At 58.9% G+C, this 27,182-nt stretch overlaps 2 protein-coding genes across 6 annotated transcripts in view; one reads left to right on the top strand and one right to left on the bottom strand.

Annotated features, from left to right (window-relative positions):
* The window catches only part of SLC43A1 (solute carrier family 43 member 1), a 35,749-nt gene extending 23,721 nt beyond the window's left edge, over positions 1-12,028 (top strand). For 2 of the 5 annotated variants that reach the window (XM_043481774.1, XM_043481778.1), the window contains 8 exons: positions 2,063-2,238; positions 3,865-4,011; positions 4,103-4,138; positions 4,340-4,457; positions 5,482-5,623; positions 5,855-5,928; positions 9,694-9,817; positions 11,348-12,028. In XM_043481774.1, the coding sequence (XP_043337709.1) occupies positions 2,063-2,238; positions 3,865-4,011; positions 4,103-4,138; positions 4,340-4,457; positions 5,482-5,623; positions 5,855-5,928; positions 9,694-9,817; positions 11,348-11,554 (1,024 nt within the window). In that variant the 3' untranslated portion in view covers positions 11,555-12,028. The remainder of the gene's footprint in view (positions 1-2,062; positions 2,239-3,864; positions 4,012-4,102; positions 4,139-4,339; positions 4,458-5,481; positions 5,624-5,854; positions 5,929-9,693; positions 9,818-11,347) is intronic. The other 3 variants (XM_043481776.1, XM_043481779.1, XM_043481777.1) reach the window with 3 other exon arrangements.
* Positions 12,029-18,215: 6,187 nt separating this feature from the next.
* RTN4RL2 (reticulon 4 receptor like 2) overlaps positions 18,216-27,182 on the bottom strand; it is a 16,289-nt gene continuing 7,322 nt past the window's right edge. Inside the window, exon 3 of the mRNA XM_043481732.1 lies at positions 18,216-19,579. Within this exon, the coding sequence (XP_043337667.1) occupies positions 18,830-19,579 (750 nt within the window). The 3' untranslated portion in view covers positions 18,216-18,829. The remainder of the gene's footprint in view (positions 19,580-27,182) is intronic.

Here is a 27,182-nt window from a genome sequence, read left to right as displayed (position 1 = left end):
GTCAGTTCACACACACACACACACACCCCACCCCTGTCAGTTCACACACACATACACACACCCCGCCCCTGTCAGTTCACACACACACACACACACACGCACCCTGCCCCGTCAGTTCACACACACACACACACACCGCCCTGTCAGTTCACACACACACACACACACACCCCGCCCCTGCAGATTCACACACACACACACACACACACACACACACACCCCGCCCTGTCAGTTCACACAACACACACACCCCCCCGCCCCTGTTTAGTTCACATACACACCACACACTCACCCCCGCCCTGTTTCAGATTCAGACACACACACACACACACACACCGCCCTGTCAGTTTTATACCACAACACACACACCCCACCCCTGTCAGTTTCACACACACACACACACGCACCCCGCCCCTTGTCAGTTTCACCACACCACACACAACCCCACCCTGTCAGTTCATCACACACATACACACACCCGCCCCTTCGTTCACACACCACACACACACACACGCACCCTGCCCCTGTCAGTTCACACACACACACACACACCGCCCTGTCAGTTCACACACACACACACACCGCCCTGTCAGTTCACACACACACACATGCACACACACCCCGCCCCTGTCAGTTCACACACACACACACACACACACACACACCCCGCCCGTCAGTTCACACACACACACACACGCACCCCGCCGTGTCAGTTCACACACACACACCACCGCCCCGTCGTTACACACACACACACGCACCCCGCCCCGTACAGTTCAACATCACACACACAGCCACCCCGCCCTGCTCAGGTTCACACACACCACACACACACACACCACACCCGCCCTGTCAGTTCACACAACACACCCCCCCGCCCTGTCATCACTACCAACACCACACGCACCCCGCCCCTGTCAGTCACCGATACACACATACACACACCCACAACACACCACGCACCCCGCCCTGTCAGTTCACACACACACACACACACACACACACACACACACCGCCCTGTCAGTTCACACACACACACCCCGCCCCTGTCAGTTCACACACACACACACTCACCCCGCCCGTGTTAGTTCACACACATACACACACACTGCCCTGTCAGTTCACATACACACACACACACTGCCCTGTCAGTTCACACACACACACACACACACACACGCACCCCGTCCTGTCAGTTCCCTAGGGTGCTGGGGTGATGCTCCGCACCGAAGCCCCTTGGCTCCAGTCAAGTAGCCGATCCTGGTCGAGCGGCCTCTGTGTGCCAGGCCCTGTGCCCAGCGGTCATTCTGGCTCGGGACGTGCACTCTGTTATTAGCTCCACTCCTAACAGGCTCCGGGGGACACAGTGACCCTTCCTGGAGTCGCACCATTGGAGCGGGCCGGGGGTGGGGGCAGGACTCCAGAGCTGGGGCTCCCCTGGACTCCATGCTTTCATTGCCAAGGGCCTGAGTTCAACCACTGGTCGGAGAACCAAGGTCCCACAAGCTGCATGGTGCATCCAAAAGGAAGAAAGAGCTTCAGAGCTGGAGTTCTTTTTTTAAAATGCGTTTATTGACGTATAGTTGATTTACAATGTGTTGGTTTCAGGTGTACGGCAGAGTAACTCAGATGTACATATATTCTTTTTCTGATTCTCTTCCCTGCTAGGTGGTTATAAAATATTGGGTCTGTTTTCCTGTACTACGCAGTGGGTCTCTGCTGGCTCTCTGTTTTATGTTGATGTGGAGCAGTATGTATATGTGGATCCCAGACTCCTAATCTATCCTTCCCTCTGCCCTGGCTGTCGCCAGAATCTGGGTCCTTAGCGCGGCCTCCAGGGCAACAGCCTATGTGGAAAGCGGCTTCATCCACCCTCCACTTAGCGGGTGCTGAGCCAGGCCCTGGGCTCCGAGCTGCGCAGACACAAGCCCCGCGCTGGGGAGCTCGTCAGTGCTGGGAAGAGGGGACTTGGCACCCCCTGGACAGCACCCGCCAGAGGCAGGCTGCGGAGGGTGGGCTCCGTGGGGCTGCTTCCCACGAGCTGCTGCCTGGCTCCCGGCAGGGAGAAGACCAAACTCAGAGAGCTGGCCCTGGACCACAGAGTGACGGGGGACCGCTTCTACTCCTACGTGAGCACGGTGGGCCAGCGGCTGAGCCAGAAGGCCCCCAGCCTGGAGGAGGGGGTCCTCTTCGTCGCCTCCCAGGACATGCCCGGCGGCGCAGAGAGCTCTGCGGAGAGTGAGTGTCCGTCCCGGGGCCGGCCTCGGGGGGTGGAGAGGACGGGCCTCACGGGGCGTGAGCACCCTTGCCTGGGTGGTCATGCTCCCTCCTGAGTTCTCACGCCACCCCCCTGCCGGACAGGTGGGCCCGCCTCCCATTTCTAGAACTCCAGGATGCTCGGGTTCACGGATCCTTGGTCGGATTCCTGGAACCCGGCGGCCGCTTCCGGAACGGGGCAGGTCCCTTCCAGGCCTGTGGGAGAGCGGGTTTCTTTCCGCGGGGCTCCCTGCAACCGCCAAGCCTCTTGCGTTTTTCTCTCCTCGGGGCTCCCTGCAACCGCCAAGCCTCTTGCGTCAGACGCCGCCCGGGGAGCCGGCCTCCAGGCTGAGTCCGCGAGCGCGCCGCGTTGGTGGGCGCCCCTGCCGGCCGCGGCGGGGAGCTGCGCCTGCCTCCCGCCCCGGCCGCTAGGCGCGGCGTAAGCCATGAGGTCGCGGGAAGACGGATGGGAGTCCCGAGAAGGGGGTTTGAGTCCAGCTCCCCGGTTCCAGGCCACGTGACTTGAGTGGGTCGCTTAACTCCACTCTCACCTTCCCCGTCTGTTAAACTAGCTGAGAACACCCTGATGCTGGGAGGGATTGAGGGCGGGAGGAGAAGGGGACGACAGAAGATGAGATGTTGGATGGCATCACCGACTCGATGGACATGGGTTTGAGTAAACTCCGGGAGTTGGTGATGGACAGGGAGGCCTGTGTGCTGCAGTCCATGGGGTCGCAGAGAGTCGGACACGACGGAGCGGATGAACTGAACTGAAGTGCACCCACCTCACAGGGAAGTTAGTTGGGAGGATTGAAGGAAGGGAGAATCATGAGCTCTCTATAAACTGAGGCATGCTGTGAGGTTATGACGTGGTCCCCGCTGATGGGTACCCCCGGCAGAGCTCTTACGGGCATGAGCTGAGTCCGAGGACCTGCGGCTCCCAGCCCTGGGACCTTGGGCAGGTCATTGGCTGTTCTGAGCTGTAGTTCCCGATCTGTAGGATGTGCTGACCACTGGGTTGTAGGACAGACACCGCCTGGGGTGCGAGAGACCTGGGTTCGATCCCTGGGTCGGGAAGATCCCCTGGAGAAGGGACAGGCTACCCACTCCAGTGTTCTTGCCTGGAGAATCCCATGCACAGAGGAGCCTGGCGGGCTGCAGTCCATGGGGTCGCAGAGTTGGACACGACTGAGCGACTGATCACAGCACATTTTCGTAACATGGGATGACGCATATCAGATGTACAGCACACAGCAAGGGCTTGGTAAACAGTAGCTGGAGTGACTACCATGCCAAGCCTGGGGCACACACCCGGAGGTCACCTCAGCATGTTCTGGTGAGGGAATTCCCTGGTGGTCCAGTGGTTAGGACTCCGTGCTCTCCCTGTGGAGGTTTTGGGTTTGATCCCTGGTCGGGGAGCTGGGATCCCACAAGCCACGCAGCGAGGCCAAAAAAATAAGAGTCTCCTAGTGAGACCGTTACAGAGTCGGGCGACTCGGAGGCTGGAGAGGCTAAAGCTGCCCCTCTCTGAGGCCGCAGCGGCAGCACGCCCACTGGGGCACCCGCTGGAGCTCAGGGACTCAGGGGCGCCCCCCGCTGTCCCCCCAGAGTCTGTGCCCCTGCGCAAGAGCCTCTGCTCCCCCATTTTCCTGTGGAGCCTCCTCACCATGGGCATGACCCAGCTGCGGGTCATCTTCTACATGGCCGCCATGAACAAGATGCTGGAGTACCTGGTGACCGGTGGCCAGGAGCATGGTGAGGTGCTGCTGAGCCCCCGGGGGGCTGCGGGTGGGGGGCACCCTGGCCGAGCTCCCCTCACCCTGGCTTCCCCTCCCTCCCCCAACAGAGACGGACGACTTGAAGCAAAGGGCCAAAGAGACAGGTGGGAGAACAGAAGCTTGGGCCCGGGCCCCCACCTGCCCTGTCGCTGGGTTACCCATCCTTGGGTCATGTGGCCTGGCTGTGTGGGCGATCTGAGAATCTGGGGGTCAGAGGGGGAGATCTTGGCGTTCCCACCTCTGCTGAGGCTGGGCTGCCAGCTCCCGCCTGCCAGCCCCTGAGCCCGCTCCCCTCCCGCCCCCAGTGGAGTTCTACTCCTCTGTCTTTGGGGCCATGCAGCTGCTATGCCTTCTCACGTGCCCTCTCATCGGCTACGTCATGGACTGGCGGATCAAGGATTGCGTGGATGCCCCCACTCCCAGGTGACCCGCCCCGGGGTGGGGACAGCCCTATGCTTTCACATCAAGTGTCTTATTTCAATCTCCCCAGGGCCCTGGGAGAGGGGGGGCCCGTGTGCATTTTACAGATGAGAAACTGAGACCCAGAGGGCATGTGGCTGCCTTGATAATGAGCTTAGCTGGCAGTAAACGCCACCTGTACACCGCGCACCTGCATTGCCCTATTTAATCTTGCACCGGTTCCCTGAGCTAGGTACACACATTATTATGCTCGCTTCCCAGAGAAGCTGAGACACAGAAAGGTTCAGGAACTTACTCAAGATCACACAGCTTTTAGTAGGAGGTTCCAGAACCTTTGTTATGATGAGCACACTCTAGAGTTAGGTTAGGAAGAGATAAATCCGGTGTGTTAGATATCTACTGCTGTGTAACAAAGTACCCTCAAACTTTGCATCTTTAAACAACATTTATTATCTCATCGTTTCTGAGAGTCAAGAATCTGGGACTGGCTTAGCGGGGTGGTTTTGGCTCAGAGTCTTTCTGAGTCTGTTCAGACTGGTATAACAAAACAGCAGACAAGATAGCTTAGGATCGGTGGAAATTTATTTCTTATAGTTCTGGAGGCTGGAAGTCCGAGATCGGGGTGCCAGCACTGGTGGGTGAGGGCCTTCTTCAAGGTGGCATATTTCTCACTATCGTCCCATAGAACTTGTGGCTCAGACAGTAAAGGGTCCAGCTGCAAAGCCGGAGACCTGGGTTCGATCCCTGGTGGGGAGGATCCCCTGGAGGAGGGCATGGCAGCCCACTCCAGTATTCTTGCCTGGAGAATCTCATGGACAGCGGAGCCGGGCGGACTACAGTCCAAGGGGTCGCAGAGTCAGACAGGGTTGAGCAGGCACGCATGCACACCAGATGGTGCTGGAGGAGCCATGCTTTGAGAAGCACGTGGCTGGAAGGGAGACTTTCTTCCTTTCCTGGTGCCCTGAAACGGGAGGGAGGGCCCCTGAGGAGGTCAGGGCGGTGGCCAGTGACGGCCTGTCCTCTGCAGGGACGGGGCGGCCACCAAGTCCGTCCGACCACGCTACCGCGAGATCCAGAAGCTCACCAATGCCATCAATGCCTTCACCTTGACCAACCTGCTGCTCATGGGTTTTGGCATCACCTGCCTCATCAACAACCTACACCTCCAGGTACAACTTCCAGGCGCACCCTGCCTCTCGGTGCTCCCGACGGCTGAAGGCACGGTTCCCCCGGCGCCTGCCTCCAGCGGCCGGGTTCCCACCCTCTGGGTCTGTTTGCCGGGTTCTCCAGGAGGTGTTTCCGGGAGGTCGGCTGGGCGAGGAGACCGGCCGTTGGCTCTGTCGCCCTCCTCGCCCTCCCGCCCCCGCCCCCTCTTCACCTCTGCCCTGTCTCCTTTGCAGTTTCTGACCTTCGTCCTGCACACCATGGTGCGTGGCTTCTACCACTCGGCCTGCGGGGGCCTCTACGCCGCGGTGTGAGTCAGCAGGGCGGCGGTCTTCCCGAGGGCTCCCCTTAGCGCACCCTTCCCCAGCCTCCCTCCCTGGAACGCTGGCATCTGTGGCGCTTGTGGTGAAGACCCTGCCTGCCAGTGCTGGAGATGTCAGAGATGTGGGTTCGATCCCTGGGTGGGGAAGATCCTCCAGAGGCGGGCATGGCAGCCCCTTTGGTATTCTTGGGCTTCCCTGGTTTCTCAGATGGTAAAGAAACCAGCTGCAATGTGGGAGATCTGCGTTTGATCCCTGGGTGGGGAAGATCCCCTGGAGGAGGTCATGGCAACCCCCTCCCGTATTCTTGGGCTTCCCTGGTTTCTCAGATGGTAAAGAATCCACCGGAAATGTGGGACACAGGGGTTCGATCCCTGGGTTGAGAAGATGCCCTGGAGGAGGGCACGGCAACCCATTCCAGTATTCTTGCCTAGAGAATCCCATGGATGTAGGAGCCTGGTGGGCTACAGTCCACAGGGTCACAGAGTCGGACACTACTGAGCGACGTAGCAGCAGCAGCTGCAGGGGGTGAGGATCTGGAGGTGGTCCAGCTCACTGCTCTCTCCCAGCTCCCTAGTGACGGGGCGCTCCCTGCACCCTCTTGGGACGCGGACTCTGCCGTCAGAGCATCCTCCCTTAGGGGCAGCTGACATCTCTGGTTTGGCCCTGCGTCTCCCTCCACAACGCCCGCTCCCCTTCGTGGAGCGGCCCCTCTGCCCGCGTCAGCCCTGCTGGAATCTCCAGACCGCAGTCTCTTTGCCTCATAACATCCCTGCTTCATGTGGGACAGCCCCCTCCCTGGCGCCCCGTTCCCCTTCCCCTGCAGCTTCTGGTTTCCACACCGAGTGTCTCTGCTCTACGTGTGATGGCAAAAGAAGGGCGGTAACACTGTAACGGCTATGGGCGCTTACTCCACGGCGGGCGCAGGTGAGATGCTGTTCAGTTCAGCCCAGTCGCTCAGTCGTGTCCGACTCTTTGTGACCCCATGAATCGTAGCACGCCAGGCCTCCCTGTCCATCACCAACTCCCGGAGTTTACTCAAACTCATGTCCATCGAGTCGGTGATGCCATCCAGCCATCTCATCCTCTGTCGTCCCCTTTTCCTCCTGCCCCCAATCCCTCCAAGCATCAGGGTCTTTTCCAATCAGCCAACTCTTCGCATGAGGTGGCCAAAGTATTGGAGTTCCAGCCTCAGCATCAGTCCTTCCAATGAACACCCAGGACTGATCTCCTTTAGGATGGAGTGGTTGGATCTCCTTGCAGTCCAAGGGACTCTCAAGAGCTTCTCCAACACCACAGTTCAAAAGCATCAATTCTTCGGCGCTCAGCTTTCTTCACAGTCCAGCTCTCACATCCATACATGACCACTGGAAAAACCATAACCTTGACCAGACGGACCTTTCTTGGCAAAGTAATGTCTCTGCTTTTTAATATGCTATCCAGGTTGGTCATAACTTTCCTTCCAAGGAGTAAGCGTCTTTTAATTTCATGGCTGCAGTCACCATCTGCAGTGATTTTGGAGCCCAGAAAAATAAAGTCAGCCACTGTTTCCACTGTTTCCCCATCTATTTGCCATGAAGTGATGGGACCAGATGCCATGATCTTAGTTTTCTGAACGCTGATCTTTAAGCAAACTTTTTCACTCTCCTCTTTCACTTTCATCAAGAGGCTCTTTAGTTCTTCTTCACTTTCTGCCATAAGGGTGGTTCATCTGCATATCTGAGGTTATTGATATTTCTCCCAGCAATCTTGATTCCAGCTTGTGCTTCCTCCAGCCCAGCATTTCTCATGATGTGCTCTGCATATAAGTTAAATAAGCAGGGTGACAATATACAGCCTTTTCCTATGATGTACTCCTTTTCCTATTTGGAACCAGTCTGTTGTTCCATGCCCAGTTCTAACTGTTGCTTCCTGACCTGCATACAGGTTTCTCAAGAGGCAGGTCAGGTGGTCTGGTATTCCCATCTCTTTCAGAGTTTCCCACAGTTTATTGTGATCCACACGGTGAGACGTTGACCCCCTCCCCTATCCGGACCCCCGGGGGGAGGCTGCACCTGGGCTGGGGGTCACCCTGGATTCCAGATGCTCATTGCTCACAGCCTGGGTCACGCGCCACACTCCACAGATGCCACGCGCGTCCCTACTCAACATCTCTGGCGATGCCACGCCCGTCCTGAATGGCTGCTGCCTCCCAGCAGTCTCCCCGAGTCTGCCCTTGCCTCCTCTGGGATTTCTAACACAGGAGCTGGAGACACCCGTTAGGACACACGTCTCTTCCCGTCTCTCCACGGCTGCCTCTCTCGTCTCACGTAGAGTGAAAGCCAAAGGCTCTGTTACGGCTCCAAATGTCATGCCGGGGGACGTCCCTGGTGGTCCAGTGGTTAAGAATCTGCCTTGCGGTGCAGGGGATGCGTATTTGATCCCAGGGCAAGGAAGTAAGATCCCATAAGCTGTGGAGCAGCTCAGCCCAGCTGTCACGGACTGGAGAGTCCGTGTGCCGCAGTGAAACACACAGCAGAGAGCCCTCGTACCGTGATGGAGACCCGCTGTAGCCAAACATAAATACATGAACACAAAGAGGCCCTGCAGGGTCTGGCCCCCGGGGGCCTCTCCCTTCCCTTCCCCACCGCGCTCACCCCCGTCTCCCGCTGCAGCTGCCGCATGCTGCGGAAACCTCACATGCTCCCCACCCAGCGCCCCTCTTCCTGGCTCATTCTCCCCCCAGACGTCCACAAGCTGTCACACGCTGCTTGGGGCTTTACCCAGAGGGACTCTTCTGAGCCCTCCCCACCTCCCTAGAAACCCCCCTGCTCTGCTTAGCTTCGTTCCTCAGCGCTATCAGCTTCTAACAATCTGTGCTTTCTTGGGTTTTGTCCGCACCCAGTGGCACGCGCGATCTTAATTCCCTGACCAGGGATCTAACCTGTGTCCCCCTGAAGTGGAAGCTCGGAGCCCTAACCGCTGGACCACCAGGGAAGTCCCAACGATGTGTTTATTTTGCTTGTGGTGTGATTACTACCCAGCCCCCCAGAATGCCACCTCCAGCTGTGGTTTTTTGCTCTCTCTCCACGCACCTACAACAGTGCCTGGCACATGGTAGGAGCTCAATAAATAATGTGTCAAAAGCAAATCAGCCCCGTGAGGTTAGCACTCTCCCTGTTTTTAGGGAAGTGAAGTTCAGAGAGGCTGAGTTACTTGCTGCTATCACACAGCTGGTGGTGGTGGTGGTTTAGTTGCTAAGTCAATGTCTCACTCTTGTGACCACATGGACTGTAGCCCGCCAGCCTCCTCTGTCCATGGGATTTCCCAGGCAAGAATACTGGAGTGGGTTGCCATTTCCTTCTCCAGGGGATCTTCCCGACCCAGGGATCGAAGCCAGGTCTCCTGCACTGCAGGCAGAGTCTTTACCAACTGAGCTAGGAGGGAAGCGCATCACACAGCTAGTAGGTGCCAGAAACCGGCCCTGGAGCCTTCAAGTCATAGCATATACCCCTGAGGCCGGGGCATATGCGGAGAGCCTGAGATTTTTTAAATGTTTGTGCCATGACACTTGGGACGTTTGCTCCCCAGCCAGGGATGGATCCCTCACCTCCAGCACTGGGAGCGCGATCTTCAGCACTGGACTCTGAGCACAGGCTCAGAGTGAGCCTGAATTCTTAACCTCTGCCTCGCCTGGTGGACAGAGCGTGCCGTCTGGGGGGAGGGCGCCGGGCTGGAGAGGCGCACGCCTCACGCGGGGCCCTGCCCGTCCGCAGGTACCCCTCCAAGCACTTCGGGACGCTGACGGGCCTGCAGTCGCTCCTCAGCGCCGTGTTTGCCCTGCTGCAGCAGCTGCTCTTCATGGCCATGGTGGGGCCCCTGAAAGGAGAGCCCTTCTGGGTGAGCCGCAGTGGGGCGTGGGGGCCACGGGACCCCCCCTGCCTGGGTGCAGCTGAGGAGCTGGGGGCGGGGGGCTCTCGCCTGCGGTGGAATCGTTCATTCTCATCTCAGCAGGAGGCACCTGGGAGGTCTCTCCTCTGGGGGTTCCCAACTGGTGGTGGGGCAGACCTCCTTATAGATGCCCCAGCCTGGGCCCAGGACGCTGTAATCTCCCTGGTGACCTGGGGATTGGCCCAGTCCTCATCCAAGGCAGGGACCTTCTCTCCTAGAAAGGGGCTCCTCCAAACCCTCCGAGCTCAAACACCCCTTGTACTGGGGCACCAGCCTTTGATCTTGTTGGAAAGGCTTTTCCTCGCATTGAACCGACCTCACCTCCCTAAAGCTGACATCTGCCCCAGAGGTCCATGCACTCCCCTAAACCCTCTCACCAGACCACAATAGCCGCTGTGTCCCGAGCGCTCACCAGGCACCGGTTAGCACATCAGGGCAGGGCAGGCGCTCAGCCGGGTCCGGCTCTCCGCGGCCCCACGGACTGCAGCACGCCAGGCCTCCCTGTCCATCCCCATCTCCGGGAGCTTACTCAAAGTCATGTCCATCGAGTCGGTGATGCCGTCCAGCCATCTCACCCTCTGTCGTCCCCTTCTCCTCCCGCCTTACCTCTTTCCCAGCATCAGGGTCTTTTCCGGTGAGTCAGTTCTTCGCATCAGGTGGTCAGAGCACTGGAGCTTCAGCATCAGTCCTTAGTGTATTTATACTGATCGCGGCCACCACGGCCCAGAGGAGGAGAAGTGGAGACCCGAGGTGACTGGCCTGTGAGCCACCCCGTGAGGAACCGGGCGGGCTGTGCGCGGGGTCAGAGCAGGGCCTCCTGGGCCTGCTGCCGCTGCTGCACACGGCACCCGTGATCGCCCACCAGCATCCCCCCACAGGACCCCACCGCCCACGTCCTCAGAGGCCCAGGCTCCCAGCCGACACCAGGTCATTTGGGCCCTGGCATCAGGTGGGGTTCAGACCCGGCTCTGGAGCTTTACAGGCGTCCTGTGAGACGCTGGCAGAGAGCGGCTGCCCACAGCCAGGGCTCGCTCTGTGTATCTTCCAGCCCAGAACCAGTCCCTCCTAAAGGAGATCAGCCCTGGGTGTTCACTGGAAGGACTGATGCTGAAGCTAAAGCTCCAATACTTTGGCCACCTGATGCAAAGACCTGACTCATTGGAAAAGACCCTGATGCTGGGGTAGATTGAATGTGGGAGGAGAAGGGGACGACAGAAGCTGGATGGCATCACCGACTCAATGGACATGGGTTTGGGTAAACTCCGGGAGCTGGTGATGGACAGGGAGGCCTGGCATGCTGCGGTCCATGGGGTCGCAGAGAGTCAGACACGACTGAGTGACTGAACCGAACTGCAATGAACAAGACCCGGGGTGCAGACGGCGGCCTTCTCCTCCCTGAGGGAGGCTGAGCGGCCCCTGAGGGTGATGAGGGTGGACAGCTTGACTCTTTTTTTCTCTTTCTCTCTCTTCACTCTGCAGGTGAATCTGGGCCTCCTGCTCTTCTCACTCCTGGGGTTCCTGCTACCATCCTACCTCTTCTACTACCGTGCCCAGCTCCAGAGGGCAGATGTCGCCCGCTGCGGGGGGGGCCCTGAAGGCGCCCAGCGGCCCCAAGGCAGCGGCCTAGCCCCCCGCGTCCCGGAGCCTGGACCGCAGGCGGCCGTAGCCGGGTCAGAGGGACTGTGACTCTCCCTGTGACCTCCGCACAGCGCCAGGGACCGTGGATTTATAAATAACGGCAGAAGTTCTATTTTTGTGGGGACAGGTGAAAAGGAAAAAGAAAGAAATCCCTGAAGCCACGCTCCATTGACCGAAGACACCCCCGTGCCAGGACCTAACCTTCCCAAGCCTGGGGTTGGAGGGCCTGGGGTTCGGCCCTGGGCTTCCTCTGGGCCTTGCCAAGGGGCCTGCCCGCTGCTGCCCCCTGGGGGCCTGTGGGGTCAGCGAACAGGTGACCCCTCAGCTACGCAGGGCCCAGGGTATGTGCGATCGCGTGTGGAACTCCCTTCTCCTCTGGGGAAAGGGGCCAGAGGTGTGCCGGCCGCGTCCTGAGGCTGCTGCGTGGGAGGGAAACCTCTCCTGGGGGCTGAAGGGCGGGTTCTATCCCTGGCGCTGCTGCCTGCAGATCTCGGAGGAAATAAAAAGGGAAGTGAGAGACTGGCTGCGGTGTGCATGCCTGTGTCTGTGGGGGGTGGGGGGGCGGTGTCTTCCCACACCTCCATCCCCCTTCCTCACCCGGGCTCAGCTGGGCAGTAACTAGGACACTTAAGGTGCCAGCCTGTCCACCCCCAGCTGCCTGTTTCAGCTCCTGTTCTCAGCCATGCCCTGGAGCAGGAGGGAGGTTGGCCTTTCTGCCTACCCATGATCAAGGCAGGAGACTTTGGGAACAATGCTAAGGCGCACCTCTCAATCTTTCTTGTCGGGCGTCTCTGGCGGTCTGTTGAAAGTAACATTTTTTTTTTGGGGGGGGTTGTCGTGTTTAACTTAAAACTTCATGCAAATTTCGAGCTTCATCTTGTGCTATATTTATATTTACTTTCAGGAATAAAGGGAGACTTTAAAAGTTACCTGCATCAAGGGCAGACACCGTCTTTGAGGGCAAGGGGCCTTCCAGGAAGCTATACTTCATTTACCCCACTCCTGCCTCTCTTTCTGTCCTGGGACATAAACCTGAAACTCACAGAAGGGAGGGACGCGGCAGGGAGGGGCCCAGCTACACAGGTACCTCACTGCGTCCTCACCGTAGAGGTCGGTGTCTCCAGGTCGCTTTGTAGAGAGAGGAAGGCTCAGACAGGTTAAGGCACAAGGACACAGAGCTGGTACGGTGGGGCTGGGCGTTGTGGCCGCTGAGTGAGAAGCTCAGGTCTGTCGAGCCAATCAGCGGCAGAAAGGAGGATCTGCGATTGTCAGCCCAGCTCTCTGCTGCCCTCTCAGGGTGGAAAGGAACCACAACGGCCTTATGCACCACCCTACTCCCCCCAAACCTAGGAGAACCCCGAAATAATGGCCCTGCAGGACAGCATTACAGACAGGCCCTCCCTTTGTCTGCAATTCTCTCTAGAAGCTGATTCAGTAGGCTGACCCCCCCGTTTGACGGATGTCCAGCGAGGTCTGGAGACGTGGCTAAGCCACACGGCGCATCCAGGGCTGCTCGCAGCCCAGGCTCCTGGCTTCCCACGTGTCCTTTTCGCAAAGTAGGAAACCAGATTTGGACCGCATCCGCCAACGGGTTGGACGGGCTCCCAGCGGCCTTGCCCGGGTCTCGCTCCTCTCTGTGCCCGGGGACCTCGACTTTCCGTCCGGTCCGGTGGAAGCGGATCATAGAAGATGAAGGGGAGAGGGACGGCCCGGCTGTGCGCCCCCGACTGCTCTGCAGGCGGCGCTGCGTGGCTGCGGCTGGGACGGGGTGGGAGACTGGGAACGGGGGGACCCCACGCCCTCCCTCGACAGCCCCTGCCGGCTCTCCTGGGTCGCATCTCCAGACTCCTCCCCTGAGATAGCCCCGTGCCCCCCGACCGCGGCGCCACCGACCCTCGAGGCTGAAGGAGGGGGTCTCCACCGCGCCCCCGCCCCTGCCCAGAGGGCGTGGGACCGAGTGGGGGACGCAGGCGGGGATCTCGGCCTCCTTGGGGCGGCGTGTCTTCTCGTCCCGCGTCCCCGGGGCGGGGGCGCTTGGGGAGGGGGCTAGCGGGGGCGGCCGCGAGCTGGAGCCTGTTTGTCGCGGCGCCGCCGAGTGGAACAGATGGCTGGGAGGGGGGGAGAGGGTACGTGGCGGGGAGGAGGAGGCTGCGGGGGCCGGGGGCTGAGGAACGCGGGATTTCGACGCCCCGAGTCTCCCGGGAGAAGCGCCCCTCCCCACCTCTTCCCAGAAAGAGGGGGCGGGCAAGCGCCTGCCCTTTCTCCCCCCACCCCGAAACCCCCCCCCACAGACCCCGCCGTCCCCCCGGGGGCCCCCAGGACCCCCCAGAGCGGGCGGCGTCCAGGCCGCCGGGACGCAAGGGTTAATGGGGGTCCCCACTCCCGCTCCGAGGGGCTAGGGGGAGGCGTGAGCGGGGCGAGACTTCTGGGGGAAAACGTGCTAATTGGAACCTCACGCAGATGAGCTGGGGTGGGGGTTGGGCAGGGCATAGAGAGGGGGCCGGGGCCGAGGGACCCGAGGGATGGGCTGGGGGCTCCGGCCAAGGCAGCGACGGGGACCGCCGCGGAGGTCCGCGGGTCTCTGCGGAGGAGGCCGGCCCCCGACCCTGTGTCCCAGAAGGACGCGGCTCTCTCAACCTCCGGTCGGGGTCTCAGAGGCCCCACGAAGGGGGCCGGCAGCGTGCAAGTGACTGTCCCCGCCAGTGGCGGCTCACCTCGGGCGGGCGCGACTCTCACCGCGGCCGCGCCCGGTCTGCCTCCTGCATCCTTCTCCGCCCCCATCAGCCGCATCACCCTGTCCACGCACAAGTCCTGTCCGTGGCTTCCGCCAGGATCTAACTTCTCTCCCTTGGCTTTCTCCTGTCTGCCCCTCTGGGGCCCACACCACCGCCGAGGAGCTGTTTCTCTGCCTTCAGAGAGCTTCCTAACTCACCCTCACGTGTTAAAATGTAGATTCCAGGGCTCAGGCAGAAACTGGTCCAGTGGGTCTGAGGGGCTCGGGAACCTGCGTCCTAACTGTTTGCCACCGAATCAGATGGGAAAGACCTTTGCTTTCAGAAACACTGGGCAGGGGCTGGGAAGACTGGACAAGCCTTCCTCAAGGGCCGCTCCCAGCCCCTCTCCACGGTCCTGCCCTCCCGGCTCGGTGTGGCCACCGCGGCTTCCAGGGGCCGAGGAGGTGCCAGAACGGACGGAAGGAGGCAGAGAGGGAGGAGGCAGGAGTAACCAGTGAGTCTGCGCCTGCTGCGCCCCTCTGAGCTGGGCCTTCCCTAGCCTTTCTCCCTCTGAGCGGGCTTCCCGGCCCTCTGCTGCAGCGGGGAGCCGTCGTCAATCAGGCCGCCAGCCTTGCTTCACTATCTCCCTTCCCTTCCCCACCTCATCTGAAGTTTCTAGGAAGGCCGAAGACTCCTGGGGTGGGTCATTTGGGTCTTAGGAGGGAACGGGTGAGCCCGCGTCCCCACCTCCCCAAGAAAGAGGCAAAGGCACCTCTGGGATCGAAAGAAAACCGGAGGAGGGGGGCAGGGCTCAGGGAAAGATAACAGCAAAAGATGGGTCACCTTCCAAGGGCCCAGCACTTACTCCCCACGACAACTCCCTAAGGCAGGAGCTGTTGCCCCCAGGTGGTAAACGCAAAACCAAACAAGGGATGCTCAGAGAAGTTGAGTGACTTACTCAAGGTCACATCGCAAGTGGGAAAATAACTCGGTCATTCACACCTCCCTCTGCGTCTTCCAGAGCCTTTCTCAGGAGGCTGCTGGGAGCTGCCCCAGGCCTGCCCTGCCGGCCCCACCTCTGGGGGTCGTGGGGACGGGAGAGGGGACCGTGCAGAGATGAAAGGGGAACATCTGATAAGTCTGGCTGGAAGCATTAAAAATTCATCTTGGAAACCTGACCCCGGCTGGACCTTGGGCCTGCCACCTGGACTGTCCCGGGCCTGGCGGCCTCCCAGAGCCTGGTAGGCAAATGTCACCTCCGCAGGGTCCTGGGAGCCCCCTCCCACCCTCACCCTGCAAGTCTTCGCCTTTCCTAGGAGAGGGGTTCTCTCGTGGATTTGGGAGCTAACATCGGGAGTCAGCAGCTCAAAAACCAGGGCTGACAATCCTCCCCCCACTCTGAGTGTAAGAACCTTAGAGGTTTAAGGGCTTATAGACCTTTCATCTGGCATCCTTCTCTGCCTCTCCCCAGGCGGAGAGATGCTCATGCTCAGGTTAGGATCCCCACGCCTGACTGTGATACCCACGGTGGCCGGCAAGGGGCAGCCACCTCCCGGGAGCCGGCCCTAGCCTGAGCTGCTCCCAGCAGCTTTGAAGGAACAGAACCCCACGGTTAAGGTCAGCAAGATGGAGCTTTGGCCTTTGGGAGGGGCTCTGGACTCTGTTTTCTGAAGCAGGGGGCGAGGGTCCCACGTCTGGGGGAGACTGAGGAACTTTAGGAGAGGTGCAAAGTGGGTTTGTGGGGTTCACGTTCATGGTAACGGAAGGCCCACATGGTGCAGTCTTTCCAGCTGGAGTGAAGGTGTGGGGGGGAGGCCGGGAGAGAAAAAGATAGAAAGGCAGCGGGGCCCGGACGCTGCAGGGCCTCCGAGGCTTTGCTGAGACGTTTTATCTTTAACTTGCAAGGGAATGGGGAGCCCGCGGTGCGTGCCTGAGTAACAGAATGACATAATGCGAGTTCTGGTCTGACGGATCTGGGCAACATGGGCCAGCGGAGTGGGAGGCAGTGAGAGCGAATGCAGGAAAACGGGAGAGGAGGTTACTGCTATTTCCTTCCACGTTCTAGGCATGAGGTAATGAGGAGATGCAGCCCGGGAGGGGATGGGAAGGAAGGGCTGGGCGGGCCCTAGGTGGGGGCCGGGTGGGTGAGCCCAGGGGAGATTCAAGGAAGAAACTCACTGCCACTGGTGTCCGGCAGCCAGAGACCAGAGAACGCAGGGAACACAGGCTGGGGGCGGGCCCGCGGGGAGGGGGCTCCAGGAGGTTCCTCTCCGGCTGGGCAGTCTTGCACAAACCCCCTCCCCTCTCTGTCCCTGGGTGTTGGACTGGATGGCGTGCAAGGCCCTCCTGTCTCAGGGTGTGAGGCTCAGGCTTATCCGTCTGGGTTGTCTGGGGTCTGGGCGTGTGAGATCTCGGGGCGGTCTCTGTGCGGGGCGTCAGGGGAGCAGCTGTGCACGCCTGTCGGTGTTTGGGGTGCATCTGCCTGTTTGTGGGGCCCGTGGGTGTTGGCGTCCCTGCATGTGCTCTCTCTTGCTCCGCTTTGGTGAGAGTGTGTGTGAGGGAGCGTGTGAGCGTGGGTGTGCACGTGATGGGCGTCCGTGGGTCTGTCTGGGCGGGTGGGGGCGGAGGTGGGGGAAAGTGGCCTTGCTGTCGGCTTCCTCCTGAGGCTCACACACCCCCCTCGCTTTCACCGTTCTGAAATAGCATCTGGACCAAAGGCCCATGAATATTTCACGACGATAGTTCTGTGACCTGGACCGCCTGCTTCTGATTTACCAGCATCCTTCCCCCACCCCCTCCCTGCCCAGGCTCCGGCAGTCCCTCCTCCTTCAGAGCTCTTGAGGGCTGGCCCCCTAAGCCCACTCATCAGCCTCCTCAAAGGCAGGGTGACACGCGCCCCCGTGAGACCCCAGACTCAGCACTATCCACTGCACCCCAACCTCACACCTTTATCCAAAGTCCACTTGCTTCAGGCCTTAGATGTTAACTCTTTCCAGTCTCATCCTCCTCTCTCCACCATCCTTCTAACACCCCTGGCCAAGGCCACAGACCCTCAGCATCCTTGAGCCCTGGCACCGTGATGTCCTCTTTCCATCCCCAGCTCCCCAGTTACATTCTTAACCCTAAATTTGAACCATCCAAGTCTCCCCCAATTGCTTCTGGCAGACGAGACTCACCCAAGTCCTTCTCAGCCAAGGCTCTCCCCTTTCCCTAGCCTCTCCTCCACACACTGGAAAGATGAAGCTTCTCATCATACCTCAAGCGAGCAAGGCACCCCAGCTTGGGATTCTCATCCCCCTGATCACCAAAAATCTCTCGGCTTCTCCACTAACCTGCTTGGAGAACTGCTTCTCTGACCCGATTCCTCCCTAACGTCTTCTGCCTCACAGGAGCCAAGGGTAAGAGCCCATTGGTCTACAGGGTTGCTGTGTACAGCTGTGCAGGTTGTACACAGCACAAGAGCTGAGTGTGAGCTGAACTCCAGCCTTACGCTGTTTGCTAAAGTGTCTGCTGCAGTTTGAAGCTGTGGTGCCCCAAGGAAGAGGTGTCTTTTTCAGGTTTACCCAAAGCCATGTTTGGGCCGCCCATGTTATTACTCCTCCTTGCAGGGGGAAGTGAGAGATGCTGCTTTTTCCTTTCTGAAGGAACAGGACCTGGGAGAGAACCATGATTCAGGCTGGAGGCCTTCCCCAGGCCTGGCTCCTCCCACACCGACAACTCGGGTGGGCTGCAGCTGCTTCTCCTGGACAATGAGGAGGCGAGGTGGGATCAGCACACTCCTGGCTTTTGGATTTCACCTGACCTGCCTGGGACCCCAGGGTCACCCCGTTCCTCCTCTGCCTTCATTTTCTTCTGGTAGGGGCAACAGCAGGAAGCACTTGGATGCTGTGGAATGGCTCCTGATTGCTTTCTAACTCTCCCGGCCCCTGAAAGCATGATGGTTCTAAGCCCTTCTCCCACTTTTGAGATCCTGAGCCAATAAACTTTACAGGAGATAAAATAATAGAATTTTTTAATAAACTTTTTTTCCCCCCCAAACAATGTCTGTTGATCTTCACCACACAGGGGCCATGGTGGAGAGGAACCGTTCTCTCCAGGCACCCTCAAAAGTGTCCAGAGTAGACTTAGGAGAAAAGTATTTCTCCAGTGTCGGGAAGTTGAGGCGGGGGGTGAGGATAAGCAGAGGCCTGGGGCTGGCCTGGCGTCCCTCCAAAGGGCTCCCGAGAGCGGCGCCCTTCCCGGAGCATACGAGGGCTCTGCTGGTGGGCGCTGCTCCGCAGACAAAGCCCCTCTCGAGTCCACCGTGGGCGCTGGGGGACGGGGTCCGCGGCGGCCCGGGGTGCCCACTCAGCCTCGGGATGGGCACGGGTTGACGGCCGGAGGTGGGGAGAAGATCCCGGCCATGGCTTCGGGTGGCTGGGCCACCAGACGTGCGCTCCGGGGGCTGCCATCAGCCGGCGGCCCGGGAGGTGGCCGCGTCCCTGGGGATGCGAGGCGCTGGGAGGAGAAGAAGGCAGGCCGCCAGCCCGCAGTGGGCACTGGGGACTGAGGGTGAGGGGCGAGGGTCGGGGGCCGGGAGACGCCGGCCGCTTCAATCTCAGCACCGCGGTCAGAGGTGGTGGGGCGCCAGGATCAACAGGCAAAGCAGCGGGGCGGCGAGCCCGGGCGCGCGCGCGGGGCCGCGGGAGTCCGCGGGCGCCTGGCAGGCGGCGCCGGGGCACGTCTGCTCGCCCCGCCGGTCCTCGCCGCCGTAGCCGCCCCAGTAGTCGTCCTCGGTGGGTGCGTCGCCGCCCGGGCGCCCCCGCGCGTCCTCGGCGGGCAGGTCGCGGTAGAGGGTGGAGGGGTCGGCCGGCGGCGCCCCGGCCTCAGCCACCCCGTACAGGTGGTTGGAGGAGCTGTTGGCGCGCGCGCGGCCCCCGGGCCGCGTGGGCGCGGCGGGCGGGCAGGCCTGGAAGTCGGCCTCGCGGAGCGCGCGCAGGTCGCGGCCCCGGCGCTCGGGCGGCGAGGCGCACGTCACGTCGGAGCTGGACACGCGCGCGCGCTGGAACCAGGCCCAGAGCGGCCGCGCGCGGCAGTCGCACGCCCAAGGGTTGGCGTTGAGTCGCAGGAACTCGAGCGCCGGCAGGTCGGCCAGCGCCTCGCCGGGCAGCGAGGCCAGGCTGTTGTTGAACAGGTAGAGGATGGTGAGGCGGCCGAGGCCGCGAAAGGCTGCGCGGTGCACGCCCTGCAGCCGGTTCCCGTGCAGCAGCAGCCGGTCCAAGCTGCCCAGGCCGCGGAACACGTGCTCCGTGAGCAGCCGCAGGCGGTTCCCGTGCAAGAAGAGGTGGCTCAGGTTGGCCAGGTCCGCGAACAGGTCATCCTGGGCGGGCATGGGGGTGGGGGTGGAGAAGACGGGTGAGTGCCCTTGAGACGGCCTCGGAGGACGCTAGGGAAGCGCGGGGAGTAGCGTGGCAGACCAATAAGGGGCCGCCTTCTAGAGTCCTGGCTTCGAACCTGCCTCCTTTAACCTACTTGTGCGGGGAAAGCAATGTCGTTCTTAAAACTTTGGGGTGCATCAGAATCCCCTGCTGATCCCTGAGCCCTGCCCCCCTCCCCCGAGTTTCCGATTCAGCAGGTCTGGGGTCGGGGAGGGGTGGTGGGGGCAGGGAGCGCTGAGATGCAGCATGTCTTCATGAGTTCCCAGGGCCACACTTGGAGTCGGGAACTTACGATTTGGTTGAGCATTTGCCTTGTTTCATTTCATCTGCACATCTTACAGACATCCTGATTCCAAATCCTGACCCTACTACTAACTGACCCTTGAGCAAGTCGCTCAGTATCCCTGTGACTCAGTCCTTCATCTGTAAGATGTGAGGTTAAATGAAACGACAGGTATCAATATATTAATACATGGGGCGGGCATTGCCTGAGTTAGCCATTATTGTGAACTTGGCCAGCAATCTGTCTCCTCATCCGTAAAATGGGGGTGAGTGTACCTCCTCCTGGGTTTGTTCTGAGCCTTAAAGAAGACAATCCACGTGCAGATGAGATGGGTGAAGTCGGGGTTCAATGCAGCTTTGCCCTCTTTGCAGCTGCATTACCTTCAGCAAGTTATTTAGCCTGTTTCCTCAGTGTGTGTAACTCAAGAGAACAACTCTCTCAGCAGACTGAGGAGGGGGGGTTAGATGAGATCCGGTAACCATGTGGTACCCAGTCGGCACACAGACCACCATCAATAAATGATGGTTATTATGACAGTGGGGGCTTCCTGGGTGGTCAGTGATAAAGAATCCACCTGCCAACGCAGAAGACAAGGGTTGGATCCCTGGGTCAGGAAGATCCCCTGGAGAAGGAAATGGCAGCCCACTCCAGTATTCTTGCCTGGAGAACCCCGGCCTGGTGGGTTACAGTCCATGGGGTCATAGAAGAGTTGGACGAGACTTTAGCTACTAAACAAGAACATTATGACAATTGGGTCTTAGTTAGAATTAGGTTCCATCCCGTCCTTTAACAGAGGACTTTCCTGGAGCCCGAAGGTTCTGCTACTAGGCTGGGACATTAAGGGGACCATGCCAGCTCCACCCTGCAGGGACAGAGTCTGTGCCCCCTGCCCAAGGCTGGGGAGTCTCTGAATCAGATCCTATTAGTGCTGGAAGGGCCCTGAACTGTGGTTCCAGGAGGGGAGGGGTGGGTATGCTCCATGGAGGGGAGCTAGCCGGGGGCCGGGCTCTATATTTTAGCCAGTTCACCGAGGTACTGGTGATGGGCAACCTGGTTAGGGAGTGACGGCTTCTGGGTGCACCAGCCGAACCTACTTTTTTTTTTTTTTTACAGAGGAGAGGTCTGAGACCCAGACAGATGAAGGGCTTGCCAGAGAGGGGACCAGAGCCTCAGTCCTGAGGTTCCCCCTTCCTGTGGAAGACATCACTGTGGTCCGCAGACCCAAGGGGTCTGGCTGTGGGGGACAGGAGCCTCCTCCACCCTCAAGCCAGCTCCCCCTGGATTCCGGGCTCCTGGCAGTGGCTCTCCCACTGAGATGACCCCCCAGCTCACACCCCTCCGCCCCCCTGCCAGGCGCCCGGTCTCAGGCTCTCGGGCGGGGGGCGGGCGCTGACTCCCAACCCCCCCGCCCCGCGCCTCCACCTTCCTGTGCTCCCGCGTTGTCTCGCCCCCTCCCATCTGGCTTCCGCCCTCTCCGCTACAGGAACCGCGGCTGCCAAGAACCCTCCTCCCGGCCGCACCGAGATCCGCCCCCCTCCACCTTGAGGCTCCCGGCCGCCGCCCCGCCCTCCGCCCCGCTCAGGTCTCCCTCCAGGGGCCACGAGCCTAGTCCAGCGGGGCCTGGCGTCCTTGTCCTTCTCTTCTCGGCTCACCCAGGGAGGGGGCTGCATGGCTTCCACTCAAACACCTAATGAGCATTTCTCTTTTTAATGGAGCGTCAGCAAGAGTAATATGCACCCAGAGATGCCGGGTCCGAGGATCGATATGGGAGGGAGGGGTACAGAGGGCGCGGAGAGTGATGGCAATTTCGGGGGTTTTCCGGGGGTCGAGCAGGGGCGACCCAAGTTCAGAGACCCCGAGGGAACTCAGGCACCCTTACCGCATCAGCCCAGAAATTCGTTAAGAATTCCTGATCGGTCTCTTTGTCTTTTCCCGCCCGAAAGTCTGCCCCTGCCTTTCTGAGACAAGCCTGGGGCGGGGGGGGGGGGGGGGGCGGTCCATACCCCCCCCCATCCAACTGTTGCCAATCCACGCCACATCCTAGGCTGGCAGCTCTCAATGCAAGCCCTTCTTCCCTGCTCGTGAAAGGTTCCTGTGCATTAAAAGGTCTTGAAGCTTTCACAGCCTCGCCCTCCCCCACCACCCTCCCTTCAACCCCTCCTCTGGGCAGAGAGCATCTGCTTAAGTCTCCTCTTCCATTTCGGAAAAACACATTTCCTCACCTCCCCCGGCGGTTCACATCCCTTTTCAGCTCTCTTCTTGCATTCCAATTCTGGAAATCTCACGCGCATCCTGCCCTTCCCTGGTCGGCATCCTGTTCTAACTTGGCCTCTCCCATCCAGCCTCCCTCAGTCTGGGACTGGTGTGCTTGGCGCTGCAGGCTCTCTGCGACTCAGTTTTTTTTTTTTTTTTCATTGGTGAAACAGGGGACTTGAGGTCATTGATCATTAAGATCCATCCTCATCTGATATTAATGAGCAAGAGAGTCCTGGAATGTACCTCATTCATTCAACAAAGCTGCGCTGAGTGTCTGCCCTCTGCCAGGCACCCCCACGGCCAGCTTCACCCATCTACGCTGGGTAATCATCACCATCATTTGCGTCAGCAGCTGAGTAACCGAGCGCTTACCGTGTGCCAGGGCTACACAGATCCCATGTAGTAACCGGATCCTCACAGCCCTCTGAGGCAGAAAATATTATCCTCGCCCTTTCAGAGATTAAGGGAGGGAGGCTCGGAGAAGGCAAGCGACTGGCCTAGGGTGCAGCAGCCAAGAGGTAGTGGAGTGTAGACGTGAACTCTGGAGCCAGGCCTCCAAACAGCTGCACTCTGGACTGAGACAGACCTGGGGTGATTCTAGGCTGTGCTGCTCATGAGTTGAGCGACCTTGGACGGGATGCCTTAACTTTGACGAGCCTCGGTGTCTTTAGCCGTTGAATGGGGGAAACGATGCTTACTCTGGACGGGGCTTCCCTGATGGCTCAGCGGGCAAAGAATCTGCCTGCGGGTAAAGAATCTGCCTGCAATGCGAGAGATCCCAGTTCGATTCCTTGTTTGGGAAGACCCCCTGGAGAAGGAATAGGCTAGCCACTCCAGTATTCTGGCCTGGAGAATTCCACGGACTGTGTAGTTCATGGAATCACAAAGAATCGGACTAACTGAGCGACTTTCACTTCACTTCACTGGACTGGGCATGCGGAGCCCTTTTCAAGCAGCACCCCCTTTAATCCTCACAACAGATTCCTGGGGTTTAGGTCATTGTCCCCATTTCACGGATGGGTCCGTTGAGGCTCAGAGCGGTTAAGTAACTTGCCCAAAGCCACAGGGCAAATCAGATCTGCCTGATGGAAAGACTGCTCTTTTGTGCCACGCAAGCTGCCCTAATGATTCCAAAAAGGGTCCGTGTCTCCATCACCCAGTTCGGCTCCAGTCGGAGCGGTGCTGCGGGAGAGCAGGGACCCTGTCCTTGCTCACGTCTGAAACCAGGACACAGCCTGGCGTGTGCTCAGTGAGTATCCGTAGCCCCCCACCCCGTTCCCACCTCCACCGCCCTCCTGAGACGCTGCGGTCCTTTTCCCTCCACCAGAGCGCCCCTCCGGGGAAGCCCGGCTCCATCGCGAGTCACGCCTGCGCCCCGGGCGCCTCACCCCGCGCGTGCGCTCCACCTGCCTGTGGCCTCTCCCCGGCTAGCTTCTCCCGGCCGTTCACAGGCAGAGGCTGCCTCCTTCCCGTCTGTGAGGGGCCAGGTGTTTCCTTCCCACGACGCCCGTGCCATTCATGCCAGGGGCCTACAGAACCGGCCCGCCCCATTTCAGAAGAGCCCAGCACCCCTCAAGGTGCCTCTGCCCAGGTCGCTTCTGACCCGGCTGCCATTTGTGATGGCACACGTGAGCCAGGATTTAAATTCTGGTCTGGCAGTTTCTAAACTGCCAACTGGCATTTCTAAACCAAACTGATTCAGCACTGGACTTTACAAATACGGATTCATTGACTCGTTACAGCTGTCGATGGAAGGTATTCTTTTTACTATTCCCATCTTAAAGATGGGAAAACTGAGGTTCAGAGTGGGGGGCAGCAACTTGCCGGAATCAAGTCAGAAAATAACAGAGTGAGGATTCAAACTCAGGTCTGCTGACCCTAGATTCCCCAACCTACTGGAGTGCAACTGGATGGTAGAGACACCCAGCTCTTTTTTAATCATTAAAAAAAATTTAATCATTAAAAGATTTGATCATTTAAAAAGCCTGCATAGCATAACTGATATATGTTGATAAGGAGGTCTCAGTAATAGTGATTCTCGCACTGCTACTGCTAAGTCACTTCAGTCCTGTCCGACCCTGTGCGACGCCATCCCTGGGATTCTCCAGGCAAGAACACTGGAGTGGGTTGCCATTTCCTCCTCCAATGCATAAAAGTGAAAAGTGAAAGTGAAGTCGCTCAGTCATGTCTGACTCTTCGCAACCCCATGGACTGCAGCCTACCAGGCTCCTCCGTCCATGGGATTTTCCAGGCAAGAACACTGGAGTGGGGTGCCATAGTAGTAATAATTAACAACAATAATAATGATTGTGCCCATACATTGATGCGGCTCTGTGCTAAATTTTATTTTCTCTTATTTATTGGCTGCAGCACGTCACGCGGGATCTTAATACCCCACCAGGGGTAGAACCTGTGCCCCTTGAAGGGTAGCGCTAAGTCTTAAGCACTAGACTGCCAAGGAATTCCCTACATTTTAGTCCTTATAAAACTTCTTAGGTCAGTATTGATATGGTTAAGTACTACCATGATTGCCAGAGAGGAAATGGACATGGACGTGAAGACAGGTTGAGTAATTTGTCGAAAGTCACATGTGAGCCAGGATTTAAACTCTGGTCTGGCAGTTTCTAAAGCAGGTGCTTTCAGAAATGAGCCCACTCTGCTGTTCTTATGAGTGCCACCCCCCTGCCCCCCGAACCTGGTCGGACCCCTGTGGAGCGTTCTGAGTGATGAAAATGGCCTGAAATGTCATCAGATCACGAGGGTTCAAGTGCCACCGGGTCTTTCTGGTGGTGCAGCCTCAGAAGCTTCATTCTATGTCCCCGCTGCCCTCTTGCTGTGAGGCCTGTGATGCTGAGAACATGTCAGTCCCCAAGCACAAGGACAGTGTTTACCAGACTTTGGGACAAAGTCTTTGGGACCCTCGGTCTCAGCTTCCTTATCTTAAGGAGGTGTCAGCAGTCCCCCAACAGGGCTGCAGAAATGAGATGAGGTGACTGAGCACACTTTGGAAACCAAGAGCTGCCAAGTTAGGAAGGAAAAAAAAAAAAAGGAGAGTTCTGGCACCCCGCCGTGGTCTCAGCAGAATCCTTGAAGTTGACCCATATCTTCAGGATAGGGCCCAAGATGAGCTATTTCACCAAGACCAGCATTCAATGAGGCGGGTTTCTCTTTTTAAAATAGTATCTTAACAAGCATTTATAGCATGCTTACCGTATGCCAAGCACCATCTCAAGTGCTTTACAAATTATTCATGCACTTAACGCTTCTCAAATCCCTAGGAGGTGGATGCTATGACTACCCAATTTTACAGATGGGAAGACTGAGGCTCAGGGGTCATAAATGTCACACACTTGTAAATGACAGAGCCGGTACTTGTGAAGTCCTCAGCACAGCACCCCACACTTCGTGTGCCTGCTAATGGCTTGTTTAGTCACTAAGTCCTGTCCAACTCTTCGTGACCCCGGGGACTACAGCCCGCCAGGCTCCTCTGTCCACGGGATCTCCCAGGCAAGAATAGTGGAGTGGGTTGTCATTTCCTTTTCCAGGGGATCCTCCCACCCAGGGATTGAACCCAAGTCTCCTGCAATGGCAGCTGCTTTCTTTACAGCTGAGCCACTAGGCTGAGGGCTCGTGGGCTATTACTATCATTATTTATGCAATAAATATGCTTGCAGTGTGGGAGACCTGGGTTCAGTCCCTGGGTTGGGAAGATTCCCTGGAGGAGGGCATGGCAACCCACTCCAGTATTCTTGCCTGGAGAATCCCTGTGGACAGAGGAGCCTGGAGGGCTACAGTCCATGAGGTCACAAAGAGTCAGACAGGCCTGAGCAACTCAGCACAGTACATATAGTAAGAATAAAACACAACATATTTTGCCAGCATACTATCTACTTTACTTCCTGTCTCTCCCTGCCCCTAGGATGCTCTGCACAAAGGCAGGGGTTTCCTGTGTTTTGTTCACTGCCCTTTCTTCACCACCAGGCACTTACTGGGTGTTCAATAAATGTTGGATTATTAGTGCTAGCGTTACTGTCGTTATCAGCATCAGCTGCACACAGGCTGAGCAGTAAGGCCCCAGCCGGGGGTGGGGAGGGAGAAGGGCCGTCCAGGTGGGTGCGGGGAGAGGGTCGCAGTTGGAAATCCAGAGGCCTGAAACCGAAAGAGAGGATTTTCTCCTCGGATGGTTTGCAGGGTCTGTTATTGCTTCCTGGGGAAACAGTGGGAGGACCTGACTGTCAGACAGTCAGCATAAGCACAGTGAACAATATTTAGATCAATAATAATAACAATAAATAACCATTACTGTTATTCCTTCCGTTTTTCTGAGCATCCATTTCCCAGCTACTTCACAGCTCATTACCCTTTCTTGTCTCCTTCTCCCATTGCGCTGAGACAGTAGGTTTGGGGGATGGGATCCAGGCAGGGTAGGGTTTCCCCTGGTCTCCGCACCCAGTGAGCGGGAGCCTCCTGTGCGGTGGCAGCTGCAGCGGCCCCGCCCTCCGCGGCCCCCTGCCCGGGACGCGGGAGGGCGTGCGGGTGGGCGAGGAAAGCCGCCACGATGCCCCTCGGGCTGCAGTGCCCGCGAAAAGGCAGAGTCCCCCGGAGGCAAGGTGGAGAGGAGAGATCACGGGAAGAGACACACACCTCCACCCAGACAGACGTGGGGTGTGTGTGTGGAGTGGGCGCGTGAAGGAGACAGACAGAAGAGGCAGAGGCAGACAGACGGGGGCGGCGAGTCCGTGAGCAAGAGGAGAGGGGCCGCGAGGGACAGACAGACAGAGGAGTCAGACGGGGCAGTGGGGGCGCAGAGAAAGACGGAAGGGGCAAAGGAAGGCCCGGGACCAAGTGGGACGAGCAGAAGCCTTCAGGAGGGAGGGAGATGCTGAGAAACGGAGGGAGGGCCGGGACACAGGGGGAGGGGGTGAGACATGAGGGAGGGGCCGGGACACAGGGGGAGGGGCCCGGACACGGGGGGGAGGGGCCGAGACACGGGGGGAGGGGGTGAG

The sequence above is a fragment of the Cervus canadensis genome, chromosome 11, assembly GCF_019320065.1.
Source record: "Cervus canadensis isolate Bull #8, Minnesota chromosome 11, ASM1932006v1, whole genome shotgun sequence".
NCBI classification, from domain to species: domain Eukaryota; kingdom Metazoa; phylum Chordata; class Mammalia; order Artiodactyla; family Cervidae; genus Cervus; species Cervus canadensis.
This window is presented reverse-complemented; position numbering and strand designations above follow the sequence as displayed.